The sequence below is a fragment of the Aspergillus sclerotioniger genome (assembly GCF_003184525.1).
Source record: "Aspergillus sclerotioniger CBS 115572 chromosome Unknown BO94scaffold_25, whole genome shotgun sequence".
NCBI classification, from domain to species: Eukaryota; Fungi; Ascomycota; class Eurotiomycetes; order Eurotiales; family Aspergillaceae; genus Aspergillus; species Aspergillus sclerotioniger.
The window spans coordinates 536,847-563,505 of NW_020291015.1; the positions used below are offsets into that span (position 1 = coordinate 536,847).

General features: G+C 50.9%; 8 protein-coding genes across 8 annotated transcripts; 5 read left to right on the forward strand and 3 right to left on the reverse strand.

Moving 5' to 3' along the window:
* The first annotated feature begins 4,785 nt into the window (after positions 1–4,785).
* BO94DRAFT_188837 (Clr5 domain-containing protein) lies at positions 4,786–6,144 on the forward strand. Its single transcript, XM_025606028.1, has 2 exons — positions 4,786–5,011; positions 5,073–6,144. The coding sequence occupies exons 1-2, from the start codon at positions 4,884–4,886 to the stop codon at positions 6,022–6,024; spliced, it is 1,080 nt and encodes a 359-aa protein (XP_025464678.1). The 5' UTR covers positions 4,786–4,883; the 3' UTR covers positions 6,025–6,144.
* A 578-nt stretch (positions 6,145–6,722) lies between these two features.
* Positions 6,723–8,080, forward strand: BO94DRAFT_537971 (NADPH:quinone oxidoreductase family protein). The gene is made up of 2 exons (XM_025612388.1): positions 6,723–6,874; positions 6,940–8,080. Exons 1-2 carry the CDS (start codon positions 6,842–6,844, stop codon positions 7,948–7,950), a joined length of 1,044 nt encoding a protein of 347 aa, XP_025464679.1. The 5' UTR covers positions 6,723–6,841; the 3' UTR covers positions 7,951–8,080.
* Positions 8,081–9,382: 1,302 nt separating this feature from the next.
* BO94DRAFT_472725 (NAD-dependent malic enzyme) lies at positions 9,383–11,560 on the forward strand (the record flags this gene model as incomplete). The annotated part of the gene is made up of 8 exons (XM_025608450.1): positions 9,383–9,460; positions 9,517–9,738; positions 9,811–10,014; positions 10,072–10,200; positions 10,249–10,382; positions 10,452–10,718; positions 10,788–11,155; positions 11,229–11,560. The coding sequence occupies 8 exons, from the start codon at positions 9,383–9,385 to the stop codon at positions 11,558–11,560; spliced, it is 1,734 nt and encodes a 577-aa protein (XP_025464680.1).
* Positions 11,561–11,931: 371 nt separating this feature from the next.
* BO94DRAFT_537973 (uncharacterized protein) lies at positions 11,932–13,118 on the forward strand. The gene is made up of 2 exons (XM_025612389.1): positions 11,932–12,433; positions 12,515–13,118. The coding sequence occupies exons 1-2, from the start codon at positions 12,222–12,224 to the stop codon at positions 13,047–13,049; spliced, it is 747 nt and encodes a 248-aa protein (XP_025464681.1). The 5' UTR covers positions 11,932–12,221; the 3' UTR covers positions 13,050–13,118.
* A 769-nt stretch (positions 13,119–13,887) lies between these two features.
* BO94DRAFT_188947 (putative extracellular serine-rich protein) lies at positions 13,888–14,834 on the forward strand. Its single transcript, XM_025606029.1, has one exon. It carries the CDS (start codon positions 14,117–14,119, stop codon positions 14,654–14,656), a length of 540 nt encoding a protein of 179 aa, XP_025464682.1. The 5' UTR covers positions 13,888–14,116; the 3' UTR covers positions 14,657–14,834.
* A 751-nt stretch (positions 14,835–15,585) lies between these two features.
* On the reverse strand, positions 15,586–21,145 carry BO94DRAFT_559026 (uncharacterized protein; the record flags this gene model as incomplete). The annotated part of the gene is made up of 6 exons (XM_025614040.1): positions 15,586–16,271; positions 16,327–17,277; positions 17,512–18,199; positions 18,267–18,620; positions 18,686–20,058; positions 20,116–21,145. The coding sequence occupies 6 exons, from the start codon at positions 21,143–21,145 to the stop codon at positions 15,586–15,588; spliced, it is 5,082 nt and encodes a 1,693-aa protein (XP_025464683.1).
* Positions 21,146–21,797: 652 nt separating this feature from the next.
* On the reverse strand, positions 21,798–23,302 carry BO94DRAFT_522776 (ATP synthase complex assembly protein ATP12). The gene is made up of 2 exons (XM_025610193.1): positions 22,800–23,302; positions 21,798–22,731 (listed from the first exon to the last, which is right to left on the reverse strand). The coding sequence occupies exons 1-2, from the start codon at positions 23,098–23,100 to the stop codon at positions 21,929–21,931; spliced, it is 1,104 nt and encodes a 367-aa protein (XP_025464684.1). The 5' UTR covers positions 23,101–23,302; the 3' UTR covers positions 21,798–21,928.
* A 628-nt stretch (positions 23,303–23,930) lies between these two features.
* Positions 23,931–26,302, reverse strand: BO94DRAFT_604205 (glycosyltransferase family 2 protein; the record flags this gene model as incomplete). The annotated part of the gene is made up of 4 exons (XM_025616453.1): positions 23,931–24,439; positions 24,951–25,242; positions 25,322–26,191; positions 26,265–26,302. 4 exons carry the CDS (start codon positions 26,300–26,302, stop codon positions 24,326–24,328), a joined length of 1,314 nt encoding a protein of 437 aa, XP_025464685.1. The 3' UTR covers positions 23,931–24,325.
* Between the last annotated feature and the right edge of the window lie 357 nt (positions 26,303–26,659).

The following is a 26,659-nucleotide window of genomic DNA, read 5'->3' on the forward strand; positions in this document are numbered from 1 at the left end:
CCATAATCCCTCCAGATTCAAATCCGTGTGGTGCACCCACACTTCCTTGGCCTCCACTCTAGCCAGCCACGGTGACGGAAGTATGAAAATCATCCGTCCGAAGGCACGCTACGCTGCCTGCTTGTCCATCTGTACGAAACTACTAGACTGACCTACCGACGCACGACGGGGAGCTGACGAGATGCAGTAGTTGTCTCTTTTCTTCTTCCCCAAGTTCGGCTATCTCCTATCGCGCGCCCTGAAGACTCCCGAATTAGACACCTGCAGGTTGCAGAAAGACCTGGCGATAGACCAGCCAGACTCAGCAGCAGTCGGGGGTCAGTGCTCGCCCGTCGAGTTTGTCCTTCGCACGAGGGTGGCAACGTGATCAGTCGCTTGCCGGGGATTAATTAAGGACTGTAGCGGGAGGGCTTCGCCCTGTCCCCGAAGCACTACATCGTCTGACAGCCTGGGGTGGTTTGCAGCAAACAATGCATCAGCCAGGCCCAGAAGTGATGTATCAGAAAACCGTAGGGCGCAACCTTATCGGGGATCGATGGCGAAAAAAGCACCGCCGCGGAAATTGAAGGGCGAGGGCGCCAGGAGAAAGCGGAAATGACGGTTGGGTAGGAAAACCCCTCAAATTAGGTAGCAGCTGGTTTTCAGCCGAAGGTTTGCCTTCTCCCGGGGGAGGGGGGGGTTCTCTAATTCTCTGGATTGGACCGGACCGAGAGGTACAATCCGGGCGGGCAAGACTACTATCGAGGGGAGGGGCCTCGGGAAGATCAGTGGCAGAGATCCACCCAACGGAGAGATAGCTCTGGCGCTCTGCCCCCTTTTGCCTCCCAGATCGATTAGAGCCTTAAGAGGTCCTACTAATGGAGATGGAAGGATCCAGGCGACTCCACCGCAAAAGGCAGCCGAATCGGTTTTCATTTTCATTTCTTGAGACCCAGAGAAGGAAAGGGTAAAGGAGGGGGAAGAGGTGACGGTGGTGGTGGTGGTGTCATTGATGTGTGCTGCTTGGAGGGACACCACGATTGCACTCTCCACCATCGAAAACCACTAGGCAGCGTTAGTCCGCACACTATTTCCCCTACGTCTCCAGTCATGCACTGCTAACAGCCTAGCACAGGCACAGGCACTGGTACCCCCCGGTAGATAATAGTATAGTCGTTGATAGCGTGAACCGCGGTAAGATGAACTGGTTGGTGCTGTTTGACCGCGTTTGCCCTTCCAGTGTTAGCGGGATTCCGCTGAGGTCGAGACCCTCAAATTTTCAAATCTGGAAGAAGGTGAGCTGGATCGCAAAACAATGACAACTCCGAAAGCAAAAAGACTTCCAACGGCCGGAGTCTGTTTGGGACCTTCAGCTGCATTTACCTGGTCAGGTTTCGATCCTCCGGTTCAAGCGCCGTCAAAATGATTAGGATCTACAGTATGCATTTACAGCTCGTGTCGGATGATGCGCATAGCATGTACAATTCCATTGCAGGGACAACGGGTAAGAAGTCAACAAGTCTGCAAAGTAAGGTTATCATCGCCCATCGGTACTTTAGGTTCAAACGTATGTCCATACACCTCTTCCACCTGCAGGAAAACAAACCCTCAATATGCATCGTGAATGCCGAGATCGATACATTCATCCATGCATGTACAATGCACATAGATAATTGTTTCTGAGCCTTCAGCTCTGCAATCGCGGGGATGGAAAGCCACTGACTACACAAGGCAAAGAAATACAAACGAAAAGAAAATAAAAGAAAAAAGTAAAACGTAAAAAGTAAAACTATATATAACACAACCTGCGGGAGAACTCGCACCTGATGGAAAACGCGGAAAAGCAAGAGCATACCGAAAGGCCCAGCCCATCTTGCCTCCTGCCAGCTGTACTTCTGCTTGCTTGCTTCACGGCTGAGAAAAAAACATTCTGCTGCCGGCTCCGCACAGGGCTTGCCCCATCCGCAGTGTCTCTTGTCCTATGGACAACCATCGCTCTGACGATGGACCACAACATGACAAAGAACGGTTGAGAAGCCATCTGATCGCCTCCTTTGACTTTCTCCGAGGATTACCTGTCAGAAATGGTGGATTCTGCCAACATGTCCAGTGCGTCCTCCGGAGATACAGCGCCATTGATTACAGCCTGAAGGCAACACCGTTAGAGAATGTAGATAATAACAGCTGAAAGAACTGGGGTAAAGAGAGAGGGCGATTAGGCAGTACTGGTATTGATCGGTATTTACCGACCAGCTCCCCACGGAGTATGTATATGATTAAGAGGCAGTCAGTACTAATACGCAGATGGTGTATCTAATGTCCTTGGTAGATATAAAATTTTGTTGTACTAGGTTGGTTTGATCCTCCGTGGACACATCCAAACACCTAGACATGGAGTATGGTGGTTCAAACTAATCGAGGGAATATTCGATCCAATGAGTCCAGGGTTTTATCACCCATGTTTCAACAGCACGATCAGAAAAGATGCCAATCAGCTCGTGCTGGAGGAGGGAACCAAGGTACCAATGTCGCATCACAGCGCATCACAGCGCATGGCATTGCATGACATTGCAGCTCACTCATTGCATCGCATCGACGGTTCCCGATTCATGTACATACATACCTAGTAGGTACTAGGTAGTGACTAAGTAATAATCCCGGCCGGCGATGGTTTTCTACATCTACTCCGTACTCCGTCCTATTTTAGTACCTGTCACACCCCTGTAGGTATGTACCTTAGAACGTGAAAGTACCTCAAGGTAGACGGAGGGGGTTGAATTTGATTTTCCCCTCCGGATCCGTTGCCTCCTCCCACAGTCATCTGCTTGCCGAAACAGGCAGTTCGACAGATGCGCCAAGTTCTCGACCGAGTTTAGACTCCTATTGGGGGGGGGATCCTCCTTTAGAGTCACTAAGTCGCCCGCTAAAGTACGGCTCACTAGGTAAGGTAAGGCCGGAGGCCACTAAACCGCCTAAGAGGCTAAGAGACTACTACTAGGTAGGGGGATCGCCCTCGATGGCGAACAAGATGCCTACACAGGACTAGAGCCCCGGTCTGGATTGTGTTTGGAATGTGAACATCACATCTACGATCTCAATCCCCATTAATTTCCCCTACAACCTCTATCTTAATTAATCACAGGAGATTGGCTTTTCCTTATCGGACTATCAATGCCATTTTGGGCCACATCCATTGTGCATTTTTAGTGTTAGATCTGAATTTCTAGGTCGATTGGCAATGGGAGATGCAGAAGACAAAAGGTAAAAATAAAATAAAATCAATAATAATACAGAAGGATGGGACCAGCAAAGAAAAAAGGATGAAATAAAAAAAAGAGAGACAAGCGAAAAGGATCAAAAATAAAAAGCAAAAGCAAAGCGCAAGGGGGATGCGAGCCGTCAGTTTGACATGAACAAGGGGGAATATGATGTAGTATAAGTCAAATGGCACTATTGGCGGGATACCAACTAAGCAGCCCAATGAGAATATTCTCCTGCACAGCAGACGGGGCAAAGAGGGGGCCAAAAGACCTAAGTGCAGCAAAAAGACATAAAGAGAAAAAATAAAAGGTATCAGATGACAACTGACAAAATCCCGCGATTAGACAAGGTGACCCATCAAGTCCAATTGATAAGTGGTCAAGTATTGATACTGTAAATTGTAATGGGGTAGACACTACATAGGTGTCCGAGAAAAGGCATCCAGGAGGTTGGTCTGGGTACCTGATCCATGACTGCCGTCACGGGTTGCCGGAGAAGTGGGAGATTGGAAGATGAGTCTCTGTACGTAGGTAGAGACCTGGGCCGCCTGAGAATGGTACAAACCGTACCAGTGGTTAAAGATAGGAGATCATTATTCCCTCTCCATCCGAGAGCATCATCCAATTGCCTCCCTCCCATCCGCCATCCACGGCAGTGGCTGCTGCGCTGCTCCCTGGGTTCTCCAACTCATGACTGGGGATCGACGGAAAAGCTTACCTCAGGGCCCAACCCACAACCATGGAAAATCAGCTCCTGGATTAAACCTGAATGACAGGACCCGAGACAATGGACGTACCACCAGCAGCAGAAGCAGCTAAAAAGGTCCGGCCGAAAGGGCGACCCACTGGCCCCTGCACCAATCACCACCGTCAAAGGGATCCAGCGCCCAGGACTTGCCCAATGGGGGGTCATGGCCGATGCCGTTCCCTGGTCATCGTCGATCTCCCATGCGTTCGTTCGTCCTGCTTGCTGGGGGGCGCACGAGCGTCCGCCTCGATCGCTCCTGGAGTAAATACCTAGTGGCACTGTGGTGGACTGGTACCTAGTAGTACCTTTCCTGACCCATTCTGCCCATTATTCTTTTCTTCGCCCTCCATCAACCCATTCAACCACCCACAGCCATATCCACACTTTTACCAGGCTCCACCCGCCCTCCTCAGTCCTTTTTCCCCCTCAATCCTCAAGGAGTCTTAGCCGTGGTCGTAGCCGTAGACCGGGCGATGGCGTCTTTCTCCAGCGTGGATCCATCCACCCATTCCCTCCGTACTTCCTCTCCCACCACCTTAGCATCTTAGTGTGTACCTGGAGACTTTTACTGGTCCATTCTCTTCATTGGGTACTTTGCTCCGGACCCTCCACCTCTGGTACGGCCTCTACTCCTCGGGCCCCGAGTACGGAGTACATATATCTCAGATCTTCCCCGATCGTCCTACTATATGATCCCTGATCTTCCCCTTCTACACCTGTGTATCATCAGCACTTCAAAGTCACCCAAGTGTCTTCTCTCTTTTATAAGGCACAGTCAGATTTTGAACCCTTCAGTCTGAGGTCCTACCTCTCCACTTTCTTTCTTCCCCCCAATCTACCTTTATCTTTCAGGATCCATCCTTGATCAATAGGAAGCCGCCCAACTGTGACTGAACATGAAGAACTCAATCCCATCTGACGTGTGGGAGAGAAAGAAGGCCTTGATTGCCAAACTGTATAAGGATGAAGAATGGCCTCTGAAGCAGGTTATCAAGCAGATCCGTTCTGATGATTTCAACCCTAGGTAAGACCAAGCTTGAGACACGGTAAATGACATTCAACCAGTAAACTAACACTTTCTCAAGTGAAACCCAGTTGCGGAGCAGACTTAAGAAGTGGCGGGTCACCAAACCCTCTCGCCAAACCCGCAAGAAATCCGACGACAGCCAACAGGAAACTACTGGAGATGACAGTGGCCAAGAAGACGCATCCCCGAAGGACCAGGCTTCCACAATTTCCCCCAAAGCACGCCCCCCTCTTCGTTCAGTCGCATCCGACCTTTCCGTCAGCGAACCGGAATGGTACATGGCCAATGGTTTGCCCACTACAATGTGCCTTGATGGACAGCATATCTCGAATGTGTGGGCCCCCGTGATGGCACAACAATCTCCACTGAGCCCGTCACACAAACAGCGGGATCCTTCCCATGCCTCTTCCATGATGGTTCTTCCCAGCTCCAACTCGTATGACTCACCACACACGTCGCCCTTGATGGATAGCATGTTGATCAACTCGACATCAAGTATGGCGTCGCCATTCCCTGATCATTCCTATGCCGTCACCACGGACTGCATGCAAACACCTGCGACAACAGCTGGGCCGATCCAGTGGTCTATTCCCCAGTGGTACTCAATGCCTCTAGAGGCTGGCAGCCCATTCTATACTTCAGCACCATTGAGTCCTCCCATCGACCCTGCGATGCATCTGATGTCTCCACATGCCCAGACACCGCCACCTTCCAGCATCGGGCGGCAGCAGATGGCCGACCTCCAAGAGGGGACATGGAAACGTGCCATGTCTGCTCCATATGTTCAGGATGCCGCTGGCGGTCATCCGAGATTGGAACAGAAAGGGCCGCAACCACGGCCGCTCGAGAGGAAAGCCTCGCTCCAGCCAAAGCCGGCCGGCCAACCTGCTATGGGGTTAGTGTCTCCGCCGTCCTTCTATCCCCATGGGCAACATCCTATGTGTGCGCCCATGTACCAATATCCTGGATCCGAGAATCTTGTGCACAGGCCTCAGAGTATCGACTTTTAAGCACGACACGGAGCATCTTGCCTTTCCCTTGTGACACTATTTAATTTCTCATGTTGGACTTCGATTTGGTTCGACCTATCCAGCCATATTCCTTTTTTGGTGTTGATTCTTACTTCTCACTTGTACTATGTCCTCCTTTATTTGCTGATTACTTGACCCGTTTCTTTTCCGATTGGACGCCGATGAGAGAACGGGTGGTTGAACGTTACATCTTGTACACCAAGGAAACCAGACCTAAGATTATGGGATACCTGGCGTATCGGCTGGTTGTACCGAATCATGGAGTGGAGTGCACTGATTTTGATGATATCCACGTTTGGGACCAAGGAGTTTGGGATTGCATGTACACGTGTTGTTTATCAATTTATGTGTGCATGGGTTTAATGATGTTTGCATGGGATATTATACATAGTCTTGATCGACAGGACGATCGGACCTTGAAGGACTGGTTCCCTCATTACATCCCCGATGCGTATTATGGATGCGTACGATTGTCTTCCTGTCTATATATATGCAGTCAAATCTACAATAATATAGTACCAACCTACGAGACCTGAAATTCCCCATGCAAAGAAGCGGAGTAGCCAATGACGATCCACCAGGGTCTTGCTTTCCCTCGGGGTTATCCGGCGGCGGACCTCGGCTAGTCAGCTTAACCTCCCCCGGCCTGGAGAAAGCGTTCTCCCCTTCATCTGCCGCGCCCATCGGGCTCAACTTGACCAAAAACAACCTCGCTCCTTGTCGGCCGCTGTAACCACGGTTCCATTGCGTCTGTACAGCTTGATATCTTTGAAAACCCCAACGGTCACCCATCAGCATGCGAGCCATCCAAGTGAGGGAATATGTCAAGGTAACTAGCAGACGACATCTCCATCCTGCGCGTCATAGACCAGTTGATTCACTCCCATTGAACAGGGACCTTTGGATCTCCAAGTCGCTACTCTTCCTACGCCTTCTCCATCTGCAACCGAGTACCTAATTGAGATCCACTCAGCGGGCACCAACTTCTTCGACCTACTGCAGATCCAAGGCAAATACCAACATCAGCCTCCACTTCCTTGGATCGGAGGTGTAGAGTTCGCTGGGACCATCCTGGCCGTTCCAACAGCAACGCAGGCCTCACTGCGATTTCGAGTCGGGGATCGAGTCTTCGGCGCCACGCAAGGCGCCTACGCAACCCACATTCTAGCCCAAGAGCACACCCTCCTCCCGGTGCCGGCGGGCTGGAGTTTCGAAGATGCTGCGGGTCTCTTTGTCACAGCTCCCACCTCATACTGCGGTCTGGTGCACCGAGCGAACGTGCAGCCAGGCGATTGGGTCCTCGTCCATGCTGCAGCTGGTGGAGTCGGGCTGGCCGCCGTGCAAATCGCCAAAGCTAAAGGAGCAACGGTTATTGCAACAGCAGGTACGGAGCGGAAGCGGCAGGTCGCGCGCCAGTTTGGAGCTGATCACGTTATCGATTATCGTGAGAAGAGTTGGCCTGAAGAGGTGAAGCGGCTGTGTGCCCAATATCGGACCGGGAATGGAAAAGATGGCGTGGACATTGTGTATGACCCGGTGGGCATGATTGAGGCTAGTTTGAAATGCGTGGCATGGAATGCACGCCTCTTGGTCATCGGATTTGCGGCTGGTAAGATCGAGAAGGTGGCACTGAACCGGGTACTGCTCAAGAATGTGAGCCTAGTTGGGTTGCATTGGGGCCAGTATGCTCGATTTGAAAAGGAGACTGACCAGGCTGTCTGGAGGGGGATTTTTGATATCGTGACACAGGGCAAGTTCAAGGGTACGGCCTTCATAGATGAGAGCTTTGTGGGTTTGGAAAGTGTGCCCCGTGCGTTGCAGGCGCTGGGCGGGCGGGAAACATGGGGGAAGGTAGTTGTAAAGATCATTGATGATGATGCTGCTGTTGCAAAGAGTAAACTATAGATGGGAGAATGCATCACCTAGCTTGATAAGGAGTACTAGGTCTAGCAATGTGCTACGGTGCGAAAAATTTGGAAGTGCATCAAGCCATAATAAGCCATGATCAGTTCAGAGATAGCAAAGTGAGCTATAGCAGACCGATGATACTACATGTACCTCCGCCGATCTATACGATGTAGGTGCGCAAGGAGTCATGCTCTCGTAGCAAGTTTAACGCGAGCAACATGAACTATGAAGGCCCTAAGGTTTCCTCTAGCAACATGACAAAAGAATCAAGGCCGGGACTCCGAAGAGCCCCGACAATCCAGCTCCAGTCGACCGCAGTCACAAGACGTGACATGCGATGACTGTTCTCCGGAGCGGAGAGTCCGTGACGGAAGTTGAGTACCCTGTATCAATCCGGAGACCAAACAGAGCCATCGACCTAAGACAGCTGGATTGTGAAGTTGCGATGTGGGAAGACGGGGGTGACATTTATTGGTGGTCTTTTGTGTCTTGCAGTTATTCTAAACGCAGCAGAACATGGCTGTCTGACTGGTGATAGATGCGCAAAGAGTCGTCAAGCAAAAGCAGAATCCTATCACATCATGAACTCCGGCCCATGCTCCCGCTGCGCCTGTGATGAGGGTTGAATGATAAAATGCAAAAAGGGGCTGGTGAGCAACTGATTTTGTTTAGTTACTCGCTTAATGGATGAGTCATCATATATCTATTCCTTATCGCCATGTGACCAACCAGGATGGAGATACGGCAGAAAGGGAGCCGTCATGCCTAGGTCCGATACTACTGATAGATATACCTACCTACTTGCATCTACTGTGTCGATAGGTTCTTCGCTTGGATTAGATAAATTGGGTCATAGATGGTTCACTCACAGCCATGGCGAGTGCGTACAAGGTAACATCAAACTACTAGTGCACGAACGGGAATGAAACGGTCTTATTAGATGTCTATCCGCCATGCCCGTGAAACACTAAGATGGCGGTCCATAAACCTTCTATCTTGCACGATGCGCCTATTCATTGGAGACATAGGGGGAATATACAAAGCTACTAGCCATTAGACCATCGATTTCCCCCGACGATAAGGCAGACGGGGCCTTGACGTTGCCGGCGCTGGCTTCCAATCGGGCCATCTACGTCGTCGTCATATCGGCGTCATGTTAGCTAGTCTCCACCAGAGTGCCTCAGTCCCCTACAGAATGGGTTGTCTTCTCGGCTTCCCGGTTTTCTGAATCCCCGTTTCCAGGCTCGGGTCACGCAATAGCCCGATTATAAGAGTCCAGTCTATTGCTAGGGATTGCCGGAACCCGAGATCAGCCAATTCAAGCTAGAATTACCCCTCAATGGCTCAGTCCATCCTGAGACTGAAACCAAACCTGCCCCTTTCCCTCTTAGCATCGCACCGCTTTACATCTCACAAGTCTTTCACAAAAATGTCTGCATTGCCGGGGTCCTCGAAATTCAGTCACCTTCCCCGAGCTACGTCGGGGCCTCTGGTGTGTCCGTACGAGGTAATTCCCCTGTAAAATTTTGGCATGGGCGGCTCATATGCTGAGACATCATATAGGGAAGAGATGTTCTACAGTCAAGCCAGTTCAATAAAGGCTCTGCATTTACGGAAGAAGAGCGCAGATCATTCAAACTTCATGGCCTCCTGCCTCCCAACATCCAAACACTGGAAGAACAGGTTCAGCGGGCATACGAACAATATAGTAGTCGAGACAATGACCTGGCCAAGAACACATTTATGGCTAGCATGAAGGTACAGAATGAGGTTCTGTATTATAAGGTATCATACATCTTTACCTCTGATGTATACGTCTACTATTTGGTACGGCTAGGCGGCTGACGTTGGATATAGTTGATTGACACACATCTCAAAGAGATGCTCAGCATCATATACACCCCTACAGAAGGCGACGCGATACAAAATTATTCTCGTCTTTTCCGGAAACCAGAGGGTTGTTTTCTCAATATCAGAGACCAGGACAGAATTGAAGAGTGCCTATCCAACTTCGGCGGCGGTGAAGAAGTCGATTATATAGTTGTCAGTGATGGCGAAGAGGTAATTCAGGATACCTACAAGGGCTATATAATTGAGGGATTATCTGACTAGCGGCAGATTCTAGGGATTGGGGACCAAGGTGTAGGCGCCATATTGATCTCGGTTGCCAAGTTGGCTCTCACAACCCTGTGTGCCGGAATTCATCCAGCGAGACAATTACCCGTGGTCCTAGACTGCGGAACAGATGTAAGACAACAGAAGAATCTTTCAGACACTTGCTAACATTGGTCGGAGAATGAATCGCTTCTAAAGGACGAGCTATATTTAGGCCTGCGACAGTCGCGTGCCAGAGGCAAAGAATATGACCAGTTTGTGGAAAATTTTGTAGCAACCGCCCGAAAGATGTTTCCACGCGCGTACATACACTTGTAAGTACCGGAATCTTCTGCAAAACTCTATCAATCCTTTCTTGATAGGACCTGGCTGATATCATTTAGTGAGGACTTTGGCCTCCATAACGCTAAGAGGATATTGGAAAAGTTCCAGCCGCATGTCCCGTGTTTCAATGACGACATTCAAGGAACAGGCTGCGTTACGCTGGCTGCCTTGTTGTCCGGTTTCCACGTGAGTGATGTTAAGTTGGAAGACGTGCGTGTAGTCATCTTCGGATCTGGATCAGCGGGCACTGGCATTGCGGAGCAGCTCGCCGACACTATCGCAACTGAGACAGACAAATCCAAAGAAGAAGCTTCGAAGCAGATATGGTATGACATGAACCAGCTTGTAGACTTCCGTCTCCAATATCCTGTTACTAAGCCATTGCTGGGATCTAGGTGTCTCGATAAACCGGGCCTTCTGCTCAAATCCCTTGGGGATCAGTTGACGCCAGCGCAGGTCCCTTACGCGCGGGACGACGATGATTGGCCTGGTGAAGGACCGCCCGATCTGCTCTCTGTGGTGAAGAAGGTGAAGCCTCATGCTCTGATTGGGACCTCCACCAAGCCAAAGTCATTCACTGAAGACGTTATCCGGGAGATGGCCAAACATGTGGAGCAACCGATTGTATTCCCCCTCAGCAACCCGACCCGCTTGCACGAAGCACAGCCAGAGGACATCAATCAATGGACTGATGGGCGAGCTCTGATCGCCACTGGAAGCCCCTTCCCCCCGGTTGATCGCAACGGCGTAAAGTACAAGATAGGTAAGCGAAGTTCCAGAGGATGAAGTGAAAGTTGGAATCCCTCAGCTAATTCACTGCCCTTTTAACGTTGTAGCGGAGTGTAACAACTCGACTTGTTTCCCCGGAATCGGACTGGGAGCAGTTCTGTCGCGAACACGAACTATATCGAACAAGATGCTTGTGGGCGCGGTCAAAGCATTGGCAGCGCGGTCGCCGGCATTGCAGGATCCCAACGGACCTCTTTTACCTGATGTTGGGGATGTCCGGGAGCTTAGCATAGACATCGCCAAAGCCATTATCAAAACCGCGGTCAAGGAAGGGTCTGCCGAGGAGGAAGGTATCCCCACGGATGAGGATGAGTTGGATGAGTGGATTCGAGCGCAGATGTGGGAGCCGGTGTACCGACCCCTTGTAAAACCACAATAGTCATGTGTGCTGCAGTTAGTAGCTACTAGCTAGACGGTCGGATAAACCAAACTAGTACCTTGGTAGAAATAAGCGGCCCCCGGGCCAAGTTAACCCCGCAAAGTTAAATGAGTGTTCAGCCAGGCTGGGCTGAGACAGGTAGAAAGTGTAGTCAATTGGTTACGTTGCAAGAGAAAGAAAATAATGATGCAGATGACGGGGCCCTTCAAGCCCTCATGCATCGCCACCAAGGCGCAGGCAAGGCACAGGAGAGGTGGATCCAGCGGCCTTCTTTCCATCGGCATTGTAGTGCATAGTACTTATGTGCCGAGATCCATACTCTAATAATATACTAAGTACAATACCATAATGTCATAATCAACATGCCCGCTGTTACGATTATACTTTGAACCGCTGCTGCTGCATGCACCGGCGGAAGCTTAATTTTTCAGGGCGCACTGAATGCTCGCTGGTACTTTCTTTATGTGAACGGTTGCCCGCTCCTCTTTCTCATCACATCTGTTCATGCACCCAGATTCTTCCTATCGCACTTAATATAACCACATTTTTACATTCTGTCTATTCAGAGCGGTGGATCTTCAGCGGAGCCCAGCTTGCAGCCCATGTGAACGGTGCAAATAAGCTACATACGTGGTGCAACAACCAGGTTTCTATTTTCTCTATGAGGATAACAATCGCCACTGCGCTAGCTTTTCTGCTCACCATCTTAGCCACAGCCCTCAGCATCCCACTTACTCTCCGAGATGCATCTCTCCTTGCAGATCCCCACCCACTGCCGGATCTAGCTAAGCGGCGTGGAGGCGGCGGAGGTAGCGGTGGGAGCAGCAGCAGCAGCGGACGCACAGGGAGTGCTGGGAGTAGCCCGAGGACCAGGTGAGTGATGCCAGCCAGGCTATTGCGGGGGTAGGGAAGGTGGGGAGGGCAAGAAGACCTAGAAACTAAGATGCTCGTCAGCTCCTCCCGCAATAATGCCGGGGGCTCATCCCGCAGCGGCTCTGGAACACGGCCGGTGTATGGGGGCGGTTACTACTATGCCGGCGGTGCCAGGACTCCCTATACCTCTGGTGCACGATCGCCTTCAGGTGTGACGCCTTACTATTTGCCGGCGACTGCCATCCCACTCTACTACCAGGGCATCTGGGCGTACGGGTTGTATGTCTACCCCTACAGCCATGGCTACCACTATGTCAATAACACCACACACCAAAACGAGTCGATGCCCATGGCCTGTACATGCCAGAAGTACCTGGAATGTGGGTGTGATGACAATGCCAACAGCACTTACTATCAGTCGCTCTTCAACGGCAGTAAACCCTTGAATACGAGCGTGACAAGTGTGGTGGAGGTGAACGGCACTGAAACGGTCTATATCAATGGAACCCTGCCCAATGGGACGACTGCGGCCGATTCATCGTCGGCTGCAGCCCGCCCCATGGTCCATGGGTATTGGATGATGATTGCCGTCGTGGTGGGCACCGTCTGGATGTAACAAGGTACTACGTATTATGGACTTGTATACTGTATAGATCACAAAATGGACTTATACCCACGGTTAGCGTAGATTTTATTTTATTTTATTTTATTTCATTCTTATGCTTTTGCTTTTGCTAATACTTATCGCGGTGTGACACGGGCGATATCTAGAACTAAGATTAGAACGACTTTGATGGACCCCACCTGTAGCGGATTAATGAACGGAATCTCCACCAGCGGGCCTGCATTCATCATCATCATCATCATCATCATCATCATCATCATCACCCTTCTCCTCCAACTCCGTATCTGGACTATGCCTCGCATCCTGCAGGTTTCGGATCATGCCCACGGAAGGGTCTTCGCGGCTTCCATCTACGGTGGATGAAAATAATAGAGATAGTCTGCCCAGTGTCCACGTGTCGAGGAAACGAGCCTAAAGGCGTTCCAGCCCATCCTTCCCCTCCACCTGTCACTGTCATCGGCGCATCGCATCGAGCTGTCAGCGTTTCAAGTTCCAACAGGGCCTCGAAAGCCGCAACCAAGCTTGAGCAGTCGAGAAGCGTGTCCCCTGTCCCTTGTTCCCCTGTTCCCCCGCCAGCCCCCAAGATGGTGGCTTTGGACATGTCACACCCTCGCCCTTCCTGGATCCACTGGAGCAGCAGCCCTCGAGTGGACTGAAACCTCCCCAGTCCGACTCGTCTGTCAGATCCGTTTCCTCCTTCCTTTCTTTCTTTCCCTTCCCCTTTTTCTTCGCGCCTTCTCTTCCCGAGTATTTTGGATCTGGAGTCCACCAACCTGTGCTGTCGCTCGCTCCTTCTCAGCCGTGCTGATTTCTAACTCGCTCACACCCTCTTTCACCAGAGCTGTCACTCCTTTCCAGCTCCATTCACTCTTTCATAACCTTTCTCAACCGATTAATAGCATAGTGGCGGCCTTCTTCCATCCACTATTAGCATCACCAGCCACGAGCACATTGATATCGACAATCAGAACTGATATCTACCCCATACTTCACGCCGCGTCTATATCGACTCCCAGCGCTCTGATACGCACACCATTATACATACCCAGCCAGATAGGATGTATCTCACTAAAGCTCTTCTCGTCACCTGTGCAGTCTTCGCCCCATTGGCCTCTGCTGCGGTGCAGGCCACGTCCACCACCACTGTTGTCTTCAGCGAACATACCTCGCCCACGCCGTTGGCACCAACCCCGACTCCTGTCTCTTTCAATCCTCTTCCTTCTGCCAACAGCAGCGTCACTATCAGCAGCAGCGCAACATTTCACTCCAGTTCCTTCGCATCGCCAAGCCACAGAGCAAGCTCTAGCCCTCGCATTTCCAGCTCTGCTATCGCCAGCTCTTCGTTCGCTAGCTCCTCCATGGTCAAGTCTTCTTCTTTCACTAGGTCGTACATCACCAAGGCCTCAGCTCGTCCGACCAAAACATCAACAGACGCGGAGTCAACATCGACCTCAAAGTCGGAGTCGGAGTCAGACTCCGCTACCACAGCGGCAGCTACATCATCTGCTACCCACACCGGCGCCGCCGCTCCGGCCATGAGGCTCTCCAGCAGTATGGCTGCCGGTGTACTGGCTGCCGCAGGCTTCATCATGCTTTAAGTTGCTCGCCAACCGGATCGTTGCTCCATTGTTATGCCCTGTAAATGCCACAAGAGCATGCGAAGCTGTCAGTATCAATTGGGTAGCAGAGGGTGACGTGCCAATGTGAAAGGAACCCTAACGGAAATGGCTGAGATAAGAAGTTCATATATATCGCATCACTCGCTAGGACCCCGAGCTTGACAGCTACTTTCCCGTCTCCTTTTGTTTCCACTTTTTATTGTATTTCGTTCCCTAAGTCTTGTATATGTCCACCTGACAGATCGGGGGCGCGCAATTGTTAGGACTGACATTAGCTCCTTGCTGGGTTTTTCAAATGCAATTTTGATGTTTTATTATCCTCCTTTCATTTCCCGATGGACACACAGGGGTGTGTCTGTGTTCTAATCCAACCGAGTTCCCTCGTTGCTCCCTTCCAACGGCTTCTTACACAAACAATCTGTCGCAATGTACTGAATGTAGAACTAACAGTTTTCTTGGTGTACTGGGGCATCCCACGATTTAAGTCAAAGCATGGATTCTTGGTAGCATGGTATATGGGGTTAGATTGAGCTTGATTCTACCTAGAGGCATGCCCCGCCTTTTTGTACCTATGAAATCATCTCTTCGGCTCCGCCGTCTTTGAGTTGGTCGGCTTTAACAAGATTGCAGCGGTAAGAAAGCATCAGATTTTAGATAGATTTGCTTTCGCTGCGCATTATCCTCGACCCCTAGCCTTGGTTCGGCGCAGGAACCAAATACAACAACACATATGAATAGATGTACATCTAATGTGAGTGGAGGTAAGACCGCCAAGTAAGGCATCCATGCCACCGATTGCTGTTTCAAGCAATGAGCGAACATGAAACATAGCGGGAATAATGTACAGGGAAGATGTGGGACAGACCGGAAAGACAACGGAAGGAAAGAAAAATCACATCAAGGAACCTCTACGAAGCTTTGAAGGTCGCCTCGTACCTCTTTCCTCGGAAGGCCCAGAGTCCCCAATTGCCACAGGACACGTCATGCGGATCCAGATCATTCAGGTCCCAGCGTAAACTACGGAAAACGTTCTCCCCAGGCTCTAGCAGAATGTCGAATTCACCAGCACATTTCTCATGGACCCAGTTGATGTCTCGCTCCATGTCCCACTGTGTATAACCCGTAGTGATAATGGGCACCTTGGTCTCCAGAAGCTGTGGCAGCGTTTCCTCCCATTCGTGGGAGCTGGCCGGATGTCCAAGACCCGGATGGAAAAGCATAAAGCAATCCAGATACGGATCGAAAGGTTGGAAGTACTGTGCTTTGTACATCGTGTGGAAGTAGTCAACATACGTCGTGATCTTGAACTGACCCCCAAGCCGGTCCTCCACAATGCCACCGAACGGATTTTCGGGCGTGCGCTCGGGGAGTGGGAATTCGGCATCTCGGTTGGCCATACTCTCTGGTCCAATAAAGATCAGATGGATCAGCGAGCGCGGGAAAATGTAGCTAAGTTGAAGCCAGACATCACGCGGTAGGGATGACTCGGCACGTGCACCCAGAATGAATATCCGCACAGGCGGGGCCTTGAGGCGGAGTCCTTGGATATCAACGCCTTCACCGGTTTTGGAGGGGTGTAGGGTGTACCGGAGTGCTATATGACGGATCAGTTCGCGGGCATTGGAAATCTAGGGAAGATTACAACTTACCGCTGACACTCTTGAGACCCTCCACTGTAAGCCTGCCTCCTTTTCGGACATTGTAAGGGCTAAGCTCATGTAAGACACTTCCAATTGTAAGTGGGTAGGTGAGCATCCTAGTCACTTGTCGCATGCTTCGGTCATCATTAATCGCCTCGAATTCCCGCGTGTACATGAAGGTATCCCAGTTCGTCATGTTGATGACAAAGTTGTCGTCCTGCAGCCCCGGGTACGAGAACTCCGGGAAGAACCGGCCGGAGTGTAAATCATGATCATCTTCGTTGATCTGTCGGATGGTCTCACAAACCTCTAAGTGGGCCTCGAAATCATCCATCCAATGGCCCTCTGAGCAGTATATCGGAACACCGCAGTCGGGACATTCGAAATGAGAGTGAGCCGGTGGCAGACTCTCCGTGCTCGGCAGACTCTTGCGCGACTCCGAATCATGAGGGGAAACAGGTAAACGGGTCTGTTGATGACTCGGGTGCGGGCAGAACGCGTTTTGCTTGATGAAAGCGGCACGCTGTCTAATTGTAGCTGCTGGCGACTGAGAGAAGGAATGGAACAGGTTGTTTGGTTTCAAAAGCTCCCGCGCCTCCGGCGAGGCGTTGGAGGTGGCATTTGTGGCCTTCTGCACCACCGAGCCGATATTCTGCGACCCAATTGGAGAGACCGACAAGGTTGGTGACAAGGCAGCCTGTCTGACTGGCCCTCGCAGAGGTTTGGGCTCAAAGGAACCACTGCTCCGCGAGCTCAAACTCCGCACGCACGAAGTGGGAAATCCGTATCCCCCTCGGCTTGGAGTAGCGACATGATGCCAGCGAGCCACGGAGTTCTGGACAGCAACCCTTCGACGGAGCACCTGCAGACAGCGCCCACATGTATATTCGCCAGGCATGGTGGGTGCAGCGCGACGCCTGGATGGGACGCTCGAAGGAAGGAGTGGTTTGTTCCACGCGGCTGGCGAGAAGGGCCGTCCTACGTAGTCGTCCGCCGGCACGTGATGGAGCCCCGGCCGGCCGAAGACATCTTCAATCAACAATCACAATCGTTACAGAGATAATAGATAGCTAAGGTGGTTATTGCCTCGAATCCAAGCATACTGCATGAGCTAGAATATATCCTCGCAGGCGCTCCAGTCGCCGCTTTCCCGGCTCGTCCAGTATCGCCCATTGTGCGCCCAGTACTCCTCACCAGTAACCGCGCACTTAGCTCTACTGAACCATTTGGGTTGATACTCCTCGCCTCTCGTCTCCCTCTCCCTCCGCTTGGCCCGCTGCTTTTCCTCCACCCGATGTTTCTCATTGGCAGCTAAATCATATTCACCCTCTTCCATCGCACGCTGATCGGGCCGAAGCCGCGTATCGGTAGGCGGTAGACATTCCTTGAGTCCCTTGGGCAGGGCGTTCAACGTGATGACGAAAGGGGTCAGGTTGAATGGGATTCCGCTCGGCCGAGCGTGGCATTGCCAGACCAGAATCGTCTTGGCCGATTCGGGATCCTGACCAGATACTGGCGCCTCGAATCCCGGGGTATGGCGCGCGTAGATCTTGTCATTCCATCGACCGCCAATACTCCACTTGGGTGAACCATCACGATCCACGACCTTACCACTCACCTGGTATGCGGACGCAGCCTTCCAGCCCCTGGGTTTGAAATCCAAGTAGCAGATTTCGCCCGTGGTCCAGTTCTTGATTTCCATCAAACCATAGTTGTCAACCGTAGGACTACCGGTGATGATGCCAATGACGGATGATGTGACCTTCTTCCAAGTGTACAACTCCTCCCCCCCCGATGAGGGTCGTAACCTCAAGAACCAAGTCCCTAGGAGATTGATATCAAAAGACTTCCCGTAAAACTTGGACTTGAGAGCAGACTCGCCCTGTGCAAAGAGAATAGGTCAGTGTGAATTGGGCACGTCCAATCGAAAGCACGGGAGCTGATCTTACATAGTAGTCCCATTTCGCCGACTCGGCCCAGGCAGCACCTATTGGTGGATGATGACTGATTTGTTCAACAAAGAACCGATAACCTTTGTCTGGCCGCGCATATTCAAACGTCTCCCCCAAAAGAGGGTTAAACGGTTTGGCCACACGGCCTATCGTCGATGCATATTCGCTCGCGGCATACGCGGCAACATACACCAGGCGCTCCATCGAATCAGGTCGGTCGGCCGCAATGTCAAGTAGATCTGCGTACTCCAAGTCCTCGGCCACGCGTTGAAGCAGGGATGTCGGCTCATTGAAAGAGACCGGGAGTGTCATTTTCGTCATATCTTTGCCAATCATCGACTTCAATATACCCTGGAAGCACGTGTGAGACTTGCAGCAGAACACCATTTTAACGACATGCTATAGCGACTACCTACCCAGAGTGAAATCTTCGGTCGATTATCGTAGTCCATCTTGAGTCTCTGCCGAATAGGCTCTTCATATCCCTTAAACGAAGGAACAATTTCCAATCTCTTCGAGGAACGAAGCTCACTGCCCTCCAGGGATTTCTGCCCATCGTCCTCTGAGCCAAGTTTCTGAACCTCAATTTCTCCAGAATCAATGGCATCAAAGAACTCGTCTTCATCATCGGTCTCCGAGTCACAGAGATTGCTAATACTCTGAGATATGGCCGGCTTCTTGTGCCGGAGAGAGCTTTCAGGATTTTGCTCTTCGAGCTCTGATGGACACTCTGCCGCCTCCGGCTCCAGGGCCTCGCTTTCAGTACCGCCAAGTCCTTCGCGGATGGCCTGCACACGAGACGGGGTTTTGCTAACTGCACGGCTCGTGGCTGTTGACTCCAACGCTTCTTTGAGTGCCCGTTTGGTACGTTTACGTTTTTCCTCGGACTCGCCCATCCGTGACTGGAGCTCTTCATGTTCCTGAGCGACCCTTGCCATGCTTTCTTCCCACATCTTGCGGAGATAGGTCTCCCTACTCAGACGATACTGCCAATATGCATCACGGTCCCTGGATATCTTCAAGAGACTTTGCACCAGGCCCTGCAAACTGCTTACGGCTGCCTCATAAGCGACTAAGGCTTGGTCAACAGCTGAGTCAGAGAGTGATGTGCTAGGATCCTTAGACTTTTGTGCCTGTAGAGAAGAGGCAACATTGGCAAGAATGTCAAGTTGAAGTTTCGTCGATTGAGCAGTGATATTCAATGCATCTTTGTCTGTCGGTAGCATATCATGACTGGACGCATAATCGCCTTCCTCGTCGTCATCACAGTCAATATCGGGAGCCGTTGTTACATGACTCGGCGCTCGGTTGACATCATTTGGCAGAGCGGTATGCTCCAATGACCCGTACATTGAGCCTTCCTCATCTTCATGGGCGCTTCCCAACGTTGTGTGAGACGTGTATGTGCTAAGCCGTGTGCCGCTGCTATTCGGTACACTGATAGACGGTGGTGCAAGGCCCTTCGCATTCGATCTTGCGACAGCTGAGCTTGGAGATTCAGAAAGTGTCTCGGACTGTCGACCTTCCACTTGGTCCATTTTTGCTTGACGGAGCACTTCCGCATGCCTCGACTGCCGCCTCTCTTCCTCTTTCGCTTCGTCCTTGGCCCATTGGATGGCATTGTTCAAAGTCCAGAACCAACGCTTTGCCTCGACGACGTGATTTGCCTTAAGGTGATATTTGACAGATGATTTTCCGTGTATCTCGAATCGGGTCTTGTCTTGTGCGTCCATATTGAGCCTAGCAATCTTCATGTTAATCGCGCCTCGGCAGGCGGAGCCAGCATCATCTGCAAAAGAAGTCGAATATCAATGATTGCCTTCTATATCAAGTCCAGCATTCATACCTTGATGTTTATAATAGCTTAGCACGCCGTCTTCTAAGACAAACCATCGCAATTTATAGCCACTTGTATAGTTTGTCCATTTCTTTAAATATCCTCTCATTTCACGAGCTTCCTTTCCGGCGAAAGGCGCTTCACTCCCGCCCGAGCGACCAGGCACACCTTGAGCTGCACTGGTACCAAGAATGGCTTTTTCCTGGATACCACGTTGTGCGATGACCGCCGCCGGTGATTTCTTGACAATCGCACGAGTCTTGTCATCTTTAGTCACATCCTGCGGCAACTTACCCTTCTTGTCACGACGAAAGGGATCCGCCCCATGCATCAGCAGAATTTGGATCAGCTGTATATCTTTCCTCCTTGCCCCTTCATGCAATAAAGTGCCCCCAGACTGGGCGGTAACAGGGTCGGTTACCAGGTCCAGACTGTTGACGTCCATAATTCCTTCGACGCGGGGCTCTTCTAGCACTTTCTCCAGCTTGTCATAATCTCCTTGAGAAACAAGCGCTTGGATATCTTGAGACTTGGCGTCGATAAACAGTGAGCGAGCAAGCTGAAGTTGCTGGAAAATCTCCGGGGTACGCGCGACGTCGAGGGCTGTCTGACCGCGATAGTTGACAATCGCATCATTGAGCGAAGGCCGGCTCAGAAGTTCGCGGATCACAGATCCCCTTCCAAGCTGAGCGGCCAAATGAAGCGGTGTGTTGCCATCTCGATCACGCCCATTAATGTCGAGGTCCTCGCCGGCAGACAAGACAAACTCGACAACCTGCGGTTCAGCACACTGGATCGCAAGATGGAGAATTGTCGTGTCAGAGAGGGTGCCAGATCCTTGCGGCTCACTAGTCTCCCTGATGGCTTTCGAGATCGCAGTGGCATCTCCGCTCCGTAAGATCTCGAAAAGGCGAAACGTCCGCACTGATTGATCTAACGACATGGCACTGTTCTCCGCATGCGATATTGACGGTAGCTTCTCGATATTGTCGCTACTTCCATGAGGGCCAGTGGGCTCCAAGGAGGGTTCAGCAGACATCGAAGGTAGGTTTGGCTCCTGGCGTGTACTTCGGCGGCTGGAGCTTCGGGCAGCTGGGACACCGGATAAGGAAGGAGGATTAATAGCCGGGGAAGACGTGACAAAGTCGGGTGAGTCACTATCGCGACCGACAGGGTCTTCGCACTTATCCTTCGATCTGTCACGGTGCAGAATCGCTAGCGCCAGCGCACTTCGAGAGCGTTTGTGCCTAAGGAGAAACAGTATACTATATCAGCGAGGCGCCCAATCTGCGGGGACACCCGGTCTTAAGTCGGGCAAGAAAGCAGGCCCGGGTGTTGGTACGGGAACGGATCCAGAAGGCAATTCAAGGATAGGTTCGCTCAACGATCATGACCCGTGGAACCGAATCACTCACCCTTCACCCCTTTCCGTCATCTCTTGCTAGCCACCAGCAGACCGAGAAGAGACCAGTCCGGTTGCTGCCAAGAGAATATCGTTTGTAGGCAGATTTTGATTGAAGAATCGAGAGGCCTGGGGCAAATTGGCGCCGTGTTGCGTTTGATTAACTAGTGGCCGCAAGGACTGATAAAAGAGATGGGATGATGGTGATGATGATGGTGATGATGATGGTGATGTTGTTGTTCCTCTTCCCGCGCCTTGGCCAAGACGGGAGTCTACTCGGTGCGCTCACAACAGGCGGAGATCGAGATTCTAGTGTACATTGATTTCTCATAGGTTTATCAAAACGAGAGAATATACGGCATATAATGTACAAATCGAGTGGTCTTCAGGGCCGAACACATTATGGATGCATCAGGACCATCATCTTGTTTCTCCACTCACCACCACAATGACGCTGCCCAACTGTCGCTTCAGATCCTCCTTGTCAACATCATGGGTATCCTCAACCTCCCCCCACATATCAGTCTGCCACTTGACTTCCAGACTGGATGCTTCTGCAGCCTCCGCAATGCCAAATCTCTCCCGCCCTGGTCGTTGCACATGACGGAAGCTCTCACTCCACTCAGAAACCAATCGGACAGCGATTAACAAGCTCTTGGCGGCCAGCACTCCTCGCTCCAGTCCAGCCAGGTCGTAGGCCTGTAAACTCGAGACCCACTGTTCAATGATGTCTTTCGTAGGCTGAGGTTGGGAGACTGGCAATATGCTATCGCTGTCGAGTATAGGTTTTATATCCACGCCAGGCCACACCTTAGTGCTCAAAAAGGCGATTGTATCTTGAGCAACCCTAACCTGAGCTTCCCGGAGGCTTTCCGGTCTCTTGCCATCGCCATCACCATCCGCCTCACCAGCAGCATGGGCATTCTGTACTGGCACCCAGCACAGCAGGGTGTCCGTGTCCAAATAACGCATCGCAGTTTTCACTATTTGATCCCTGGTAATGGTCTCGCCGCGAGCATCTTCTCTGGCAATATCTGCCGCACGGGCGGCAAGAGAGGTTAGGGGAATGAGATGATTCTTCAGCGCTTGCTGGGCGGTGGTCATGACGTCCCATTCTAGCGCAATTGCATGGGCAAGATATGGCTTCGTTGGTGGTATGTATAAGACGTCTTTCGAGGGTGTCCGAATAGGGCGCGTGTCTAGCAAAACTTGATAGTCTCCTTCTAAAAAAGAATAAGAGGTTAGCACCACTGTCTATCATGAGCCGATCAAAGTAGGTGAAAACATATACCTGGCTTCTGGTTTACATCAACATTCTTCCAGAAACGCTTCTTGAGCACATTGGATGTTTTCCCTGACTGCGGACCTGTCTCGCCTTTCTGATGCGATCCCGCATCTCTCTGCCGCTGGTCCGCATGAGCAGACACAGGTGAAGGGACCCTGGGTGGGGGGCCATGGGTGGTAATGGGATGAGCAATGGCGGACTTCAGTGATGTAGTACTGATAAAGCGTGATATAACATCCTTGCGCTGCGCACCTTTCAAGAGTGCCTGTCGGGAGATAGCCGCGACGGCCCGATGAAACGTGGGCATCGCCTTTCACGTAAATGCTTCGAAGGGTAATATGAGAGAGAAAAGGACAAGTGGATGAGTTCAAGAAACTAACATAGATCTTCCCAGGGTCTCAAATTCCCTCTTTCCCTGTCTTCTCATTTCCCGTGCAACGGGCCGATTGGTAAATCGGAGGACTACCTGAATCGGGACTCCGTTGGAACGCCACAGGCGCCACAGCCACCCCGCCACATACTAGTACTGTATGGTGTGCTGATCCGCTCCAGCGCTACCTAGATGAGTATTGACCTAATCAGTAGTAGATAATAACCAGGAATTCTACTTATCTTCCCAACGGAAGGTTCCTTACAAACTAAAACTACTTAAGACGGATGTACTTGCCTTCAACTAGGCCGATTTCTGTCTGGCGAGAACATCCTAAATAGTCAACACCTCGGGTCGCTTGCAGTTCGGCAGAATACAGGTGCATGTTATGGATTAATTATTATGCCTAACTCCCACGAAGGCTAACAGCCCCAAATCGACAACGATAATGGAAACACTCCGAGGGACCTCCCACCTGGGAGCCCAAAAACAAGGAAGGGAAGAGGGGAACAACATAGAGCCGGTGAGGGTAGGAAGTAGAAGCACACACAAACTAGCAATATCAATTCGAAAAGAAAAGTCCGCCCACGCTTTTGTAATTTACAAAACCTAGAAATTCCGGGCATCACAGTGCTCGAAGGTAACATCAAATACCAGGATCGCGTTGGCCCAAATGCAAACTCAACAATCAGGCTGCGAGAGGGGAAGATAAAGAAAAAGAGGGAAGAGGAAGATTACCTAGAGGCAAGCGACGGATAAAGAGAAATCCAATCCGAGCAAGGAAATGATACAAAGCGGCTGTTAGGGCGGTTTTGTGCATGATTTCAATGAATCCAGTCCGCGAAACCATGCCGGGGAAATATCGGGTCATAGGAATAAGATGAATATATGCGCAAGAAGATTGACACATCCACTCTGGGGGCCTCAAGGTCCTCCCATCTCAATGTTCCATGTTTAGCGTCATCAAGGCATTTCGTCGTGAATTTATTAAACCATTCGAGGTTCTGCGATCTTGCTAGAACGTCGCTGGGATCTCAACGGGGGCTTTGGCAATCAGCGCTGGGAAAAGCACCCCTGAAGTGTGAAATGTTGCTGAATATCAAATGGTTGGCAGTAGGCAAAGGCGATAGTTCGGCACGCCCATCTATCGCGCATGCAGGCATCATTGAGTTATGTAACTCGGGTAATAAGGCCGTTTCATACGGTCCAAGTCCGTTCGCTTCTTCATGCGTTCCGCGTCATAATCATCGGCACCGTCTCTGCTACCCCATGCCGTCTATAAAAGTAATTGGCTTGTTAGCAAGACTGGATCAAAAGGCACGGAACGGGGCATCTTGGAAACAAAGCCGGAGGTTGCAAGAGGACGAGCCAAGCCGAAAGAAGAGGACGAAACAATAATAACCATAGCACTAGGATGCTCGGACAGCAGAGCACAAGTGGAAAGAGAACACAAGGGGGGAAGTTAAAGGGAAGGAAATAGAAAGGAAAGGACAGCAAAAGAGATAGCGAGCTGAAGGAAAGAGTAAAAGAGGGGGGAGGACGTGAGAAAAGTCGAAAGAGGAAAAAGCAACCGGGTTATCAAGATAGGGAGTGAGTGGATACAAAAGGTGCGAAGGTGAGGTGAGACCCATGACCAATGCAGATCCATGATAGGAGGGTTGGGTGGAGAGAGAGAAGCCGGCCATTAGAGCCTACTTCCATGCTCCAAGCTGCACTTGCGCATGCACCCATTGTACAAATGAAACGTCGAAGTATATACTGTACAGTGCTGGGGTTCTGCAACTTACCACATTAAGTGTTAGTACGGCGTATATTTTGATGGCCCCGTGGAAATAACCAAAGAGAATAGACACCGGCAAAAGTATGACATCAACCGGATAACGAATGTAATGTCCGACAAGTTTGATGAACTTGCTGATAAACATCCATACCCCGAGGGCTTGCATTGCAAGCGTGTGCGTACTGTCATCCCAAGAAACTGTGGCCTTATGGCAGAGTATAAGGAGCAGTAAGTCGCCTAGGAAGGCTGGAGGCGAAAGCGTTGTCAAGTGAACAGCATACGCGCTCCAAGGCTGGCGGCTATTACATAGAATATCAAACGTTAGTGTGCGGATCAGACATGTGTACCCGCCAGAGAAAACTTTGAGGGATGACTCACTGCCAAATATGTTTTTCGTGGAACATGCTCGTAAGATTGCTCCTCCAGTTGCTTCGAGACCAGCGCGCACACTGCTTGAGAAACTTGGGATTATCTTCCAAGGTTGTCAAAACCTCCGCTTCAGGATGATATTGCATGAAAGTCTCCCAACCATGAGACACCATCCAACGGGTAATAAAATTGTCATCATCCGCATTCAGTTGATACTTTCCAAACCACCATTCTTCATTGGTGAACGCGTACGTAAACCCCTCGTTCTGGAGGATAGCTGTTCTGTATGCGACTGTCCGGCCCGACATGCAAGGAAGCCCACCATCAATATGCGTTGTGGCTGCGCAGTCGAAGTTTCTTCGCTCCAGGTAAAGAGCGCCCAAGAACCCCCATATACGCTGAGAAAATGACGGAGAGACAGCCCGTCGCAGACGCTGACAAGTAACCACGCCGCCATATCGCTCGTCCTTCTCGAAAGGCGCTAAGATCCAAGGAAGGACTGTACGTGGCCAACTCACATCGTCATCTGCAAATACAGTGATAGCAGTCCGGACTTCCGGGATCGCTCTAGTCATTTGTCGGCGCTTGTTTGGGTGGGTGACAGTGAACAGGCGGATCCTTGACTTCGAAGCTGGCATCAAGCTCAACATATCCTCAGCCTTTTTCCGATTTGCCTCAATAGTGACCAAGAGAAGCTCGTAGGGATGAGTATCGAGAATTGTTCTTAGGGTCTCGACGAGTTCATCGCCGCATCCCTCCAAGGTTGGTAAGATTACCGTCACATCTTGGGCAGTCAATTTGGGATTCTCCGGCGGAAGAATTGGTTTGAATGTCCAAAAGGAAATAAGGTTCACAGCAAGACGGAAATAGCGATATAAACTGTAGGGCGACAAGGTCAGTCAAGGAGACTTTACGGAAGCAGCTTTGAGATCATAATTGGAAGAACACTAACAACAGGGCAATGAAGGCTCGCATGAATGGAAACTCCATGGCTGGGGCTGGTAGCGAAGCCTAAACTTCTTTTTTCAGACCAATTGATAGTTTCAGACTTAATATGGTTCAGTTTAAGTGCAAACGTTACCCCGACCCTTTTCCAACACTGGACTTAGCAAGGAAGCTCAAACCGAAGGTGCACGCTGTTCCCACCAGTGATGCAGCGCGAAAGGAAATGGGTAAAAGGAGGCCGTTGAGCTCTGGCTTTGCACAGACGATATAGGTACCAACAAGGAGCAGATTGCAAAGAGGAGAGACAGATTGGTACAAGGTCACCTAGTATAAACAGAAAGGACGAAGGCAGAGCAAGGAAAAGAAAGTAGGTACAAGGTAAACGAATGTCTGGGTGGAAAG

What these genes read in the sequence shown, in the direction of transcription:
- BO94DRAFT_188947 (XM_025606029.1), top strand. Translation starts at nt 14,117, where the DNA reads ATGTATCTCACTAAAGCTCTTCTCGTCACCTGTGCAGTCTTCGCCCCA.
- BO94DRAFT_537973 (XM_025612389.1), top strand. Translation starts at nt 12,222, where the DNA reads ATGAGGATAACAATCGCCACTGCGCTAGCTTTTCTGCTCACCATCTTA. An exon ending in GGGAGTAGCCCGAGGACCAG is followed by an intron (nt 12,434 to 12,514) that starts GTGAGTGATGCC and finishes GATGCTCGTCAG; the next exon opens with CTCCTCCCGCAATAATGCCG.
- BO94DRAFT_522776 (XM_025610193.1), bottom strand. Translation starts at nt 23,100, where the DNA reads ATGCCCACGTTTCATCGGGCCGTCGCGGCTATCTCCCGACAGGCACTC. An exon ending in TGATGTAAACCAGAAGCCAG is followed by an intron (nt 22,732 to 22,799) that starts GTATATGTTTTC and finishes ATTCTTTTTTAG; the next exon opens with AAGGAGACTATCAAGTTTTG.
- BO94DRAFT_537971 (XM_025612388.1), top strand. Translation starts at nt 6,842, where the DNA reads ATGCGAGCCATCCAAGTGAGGGAATATGTCAAG. An exon ending in AAGTGAGGGAATATGTCAAG is followed by an intron (nt 6,875 to 6,939) that starts GTAACTAGCAGA and finishes CCCATTGAACAG; the next exon opens with GGACCTTTGGATCTCCAAGT.
- BO94DRAFT_188837 (XM_025606028.1), top strand. Translation starts at nt 4,884, where the DNA reads ATGAAGAACTCAATCCCATCTGACGTGTGGGAGAGAAAGAAGGCCTTG. An exon ending in TCTGATGATTTCAACCCTAG is followed by an intron (nt 5,012 to 5,072) that starts GTAAGACCAAGC and finishes CACTTTCTCAAG; the next exon opens with TGAAACCCAGTTGCGGAGCA.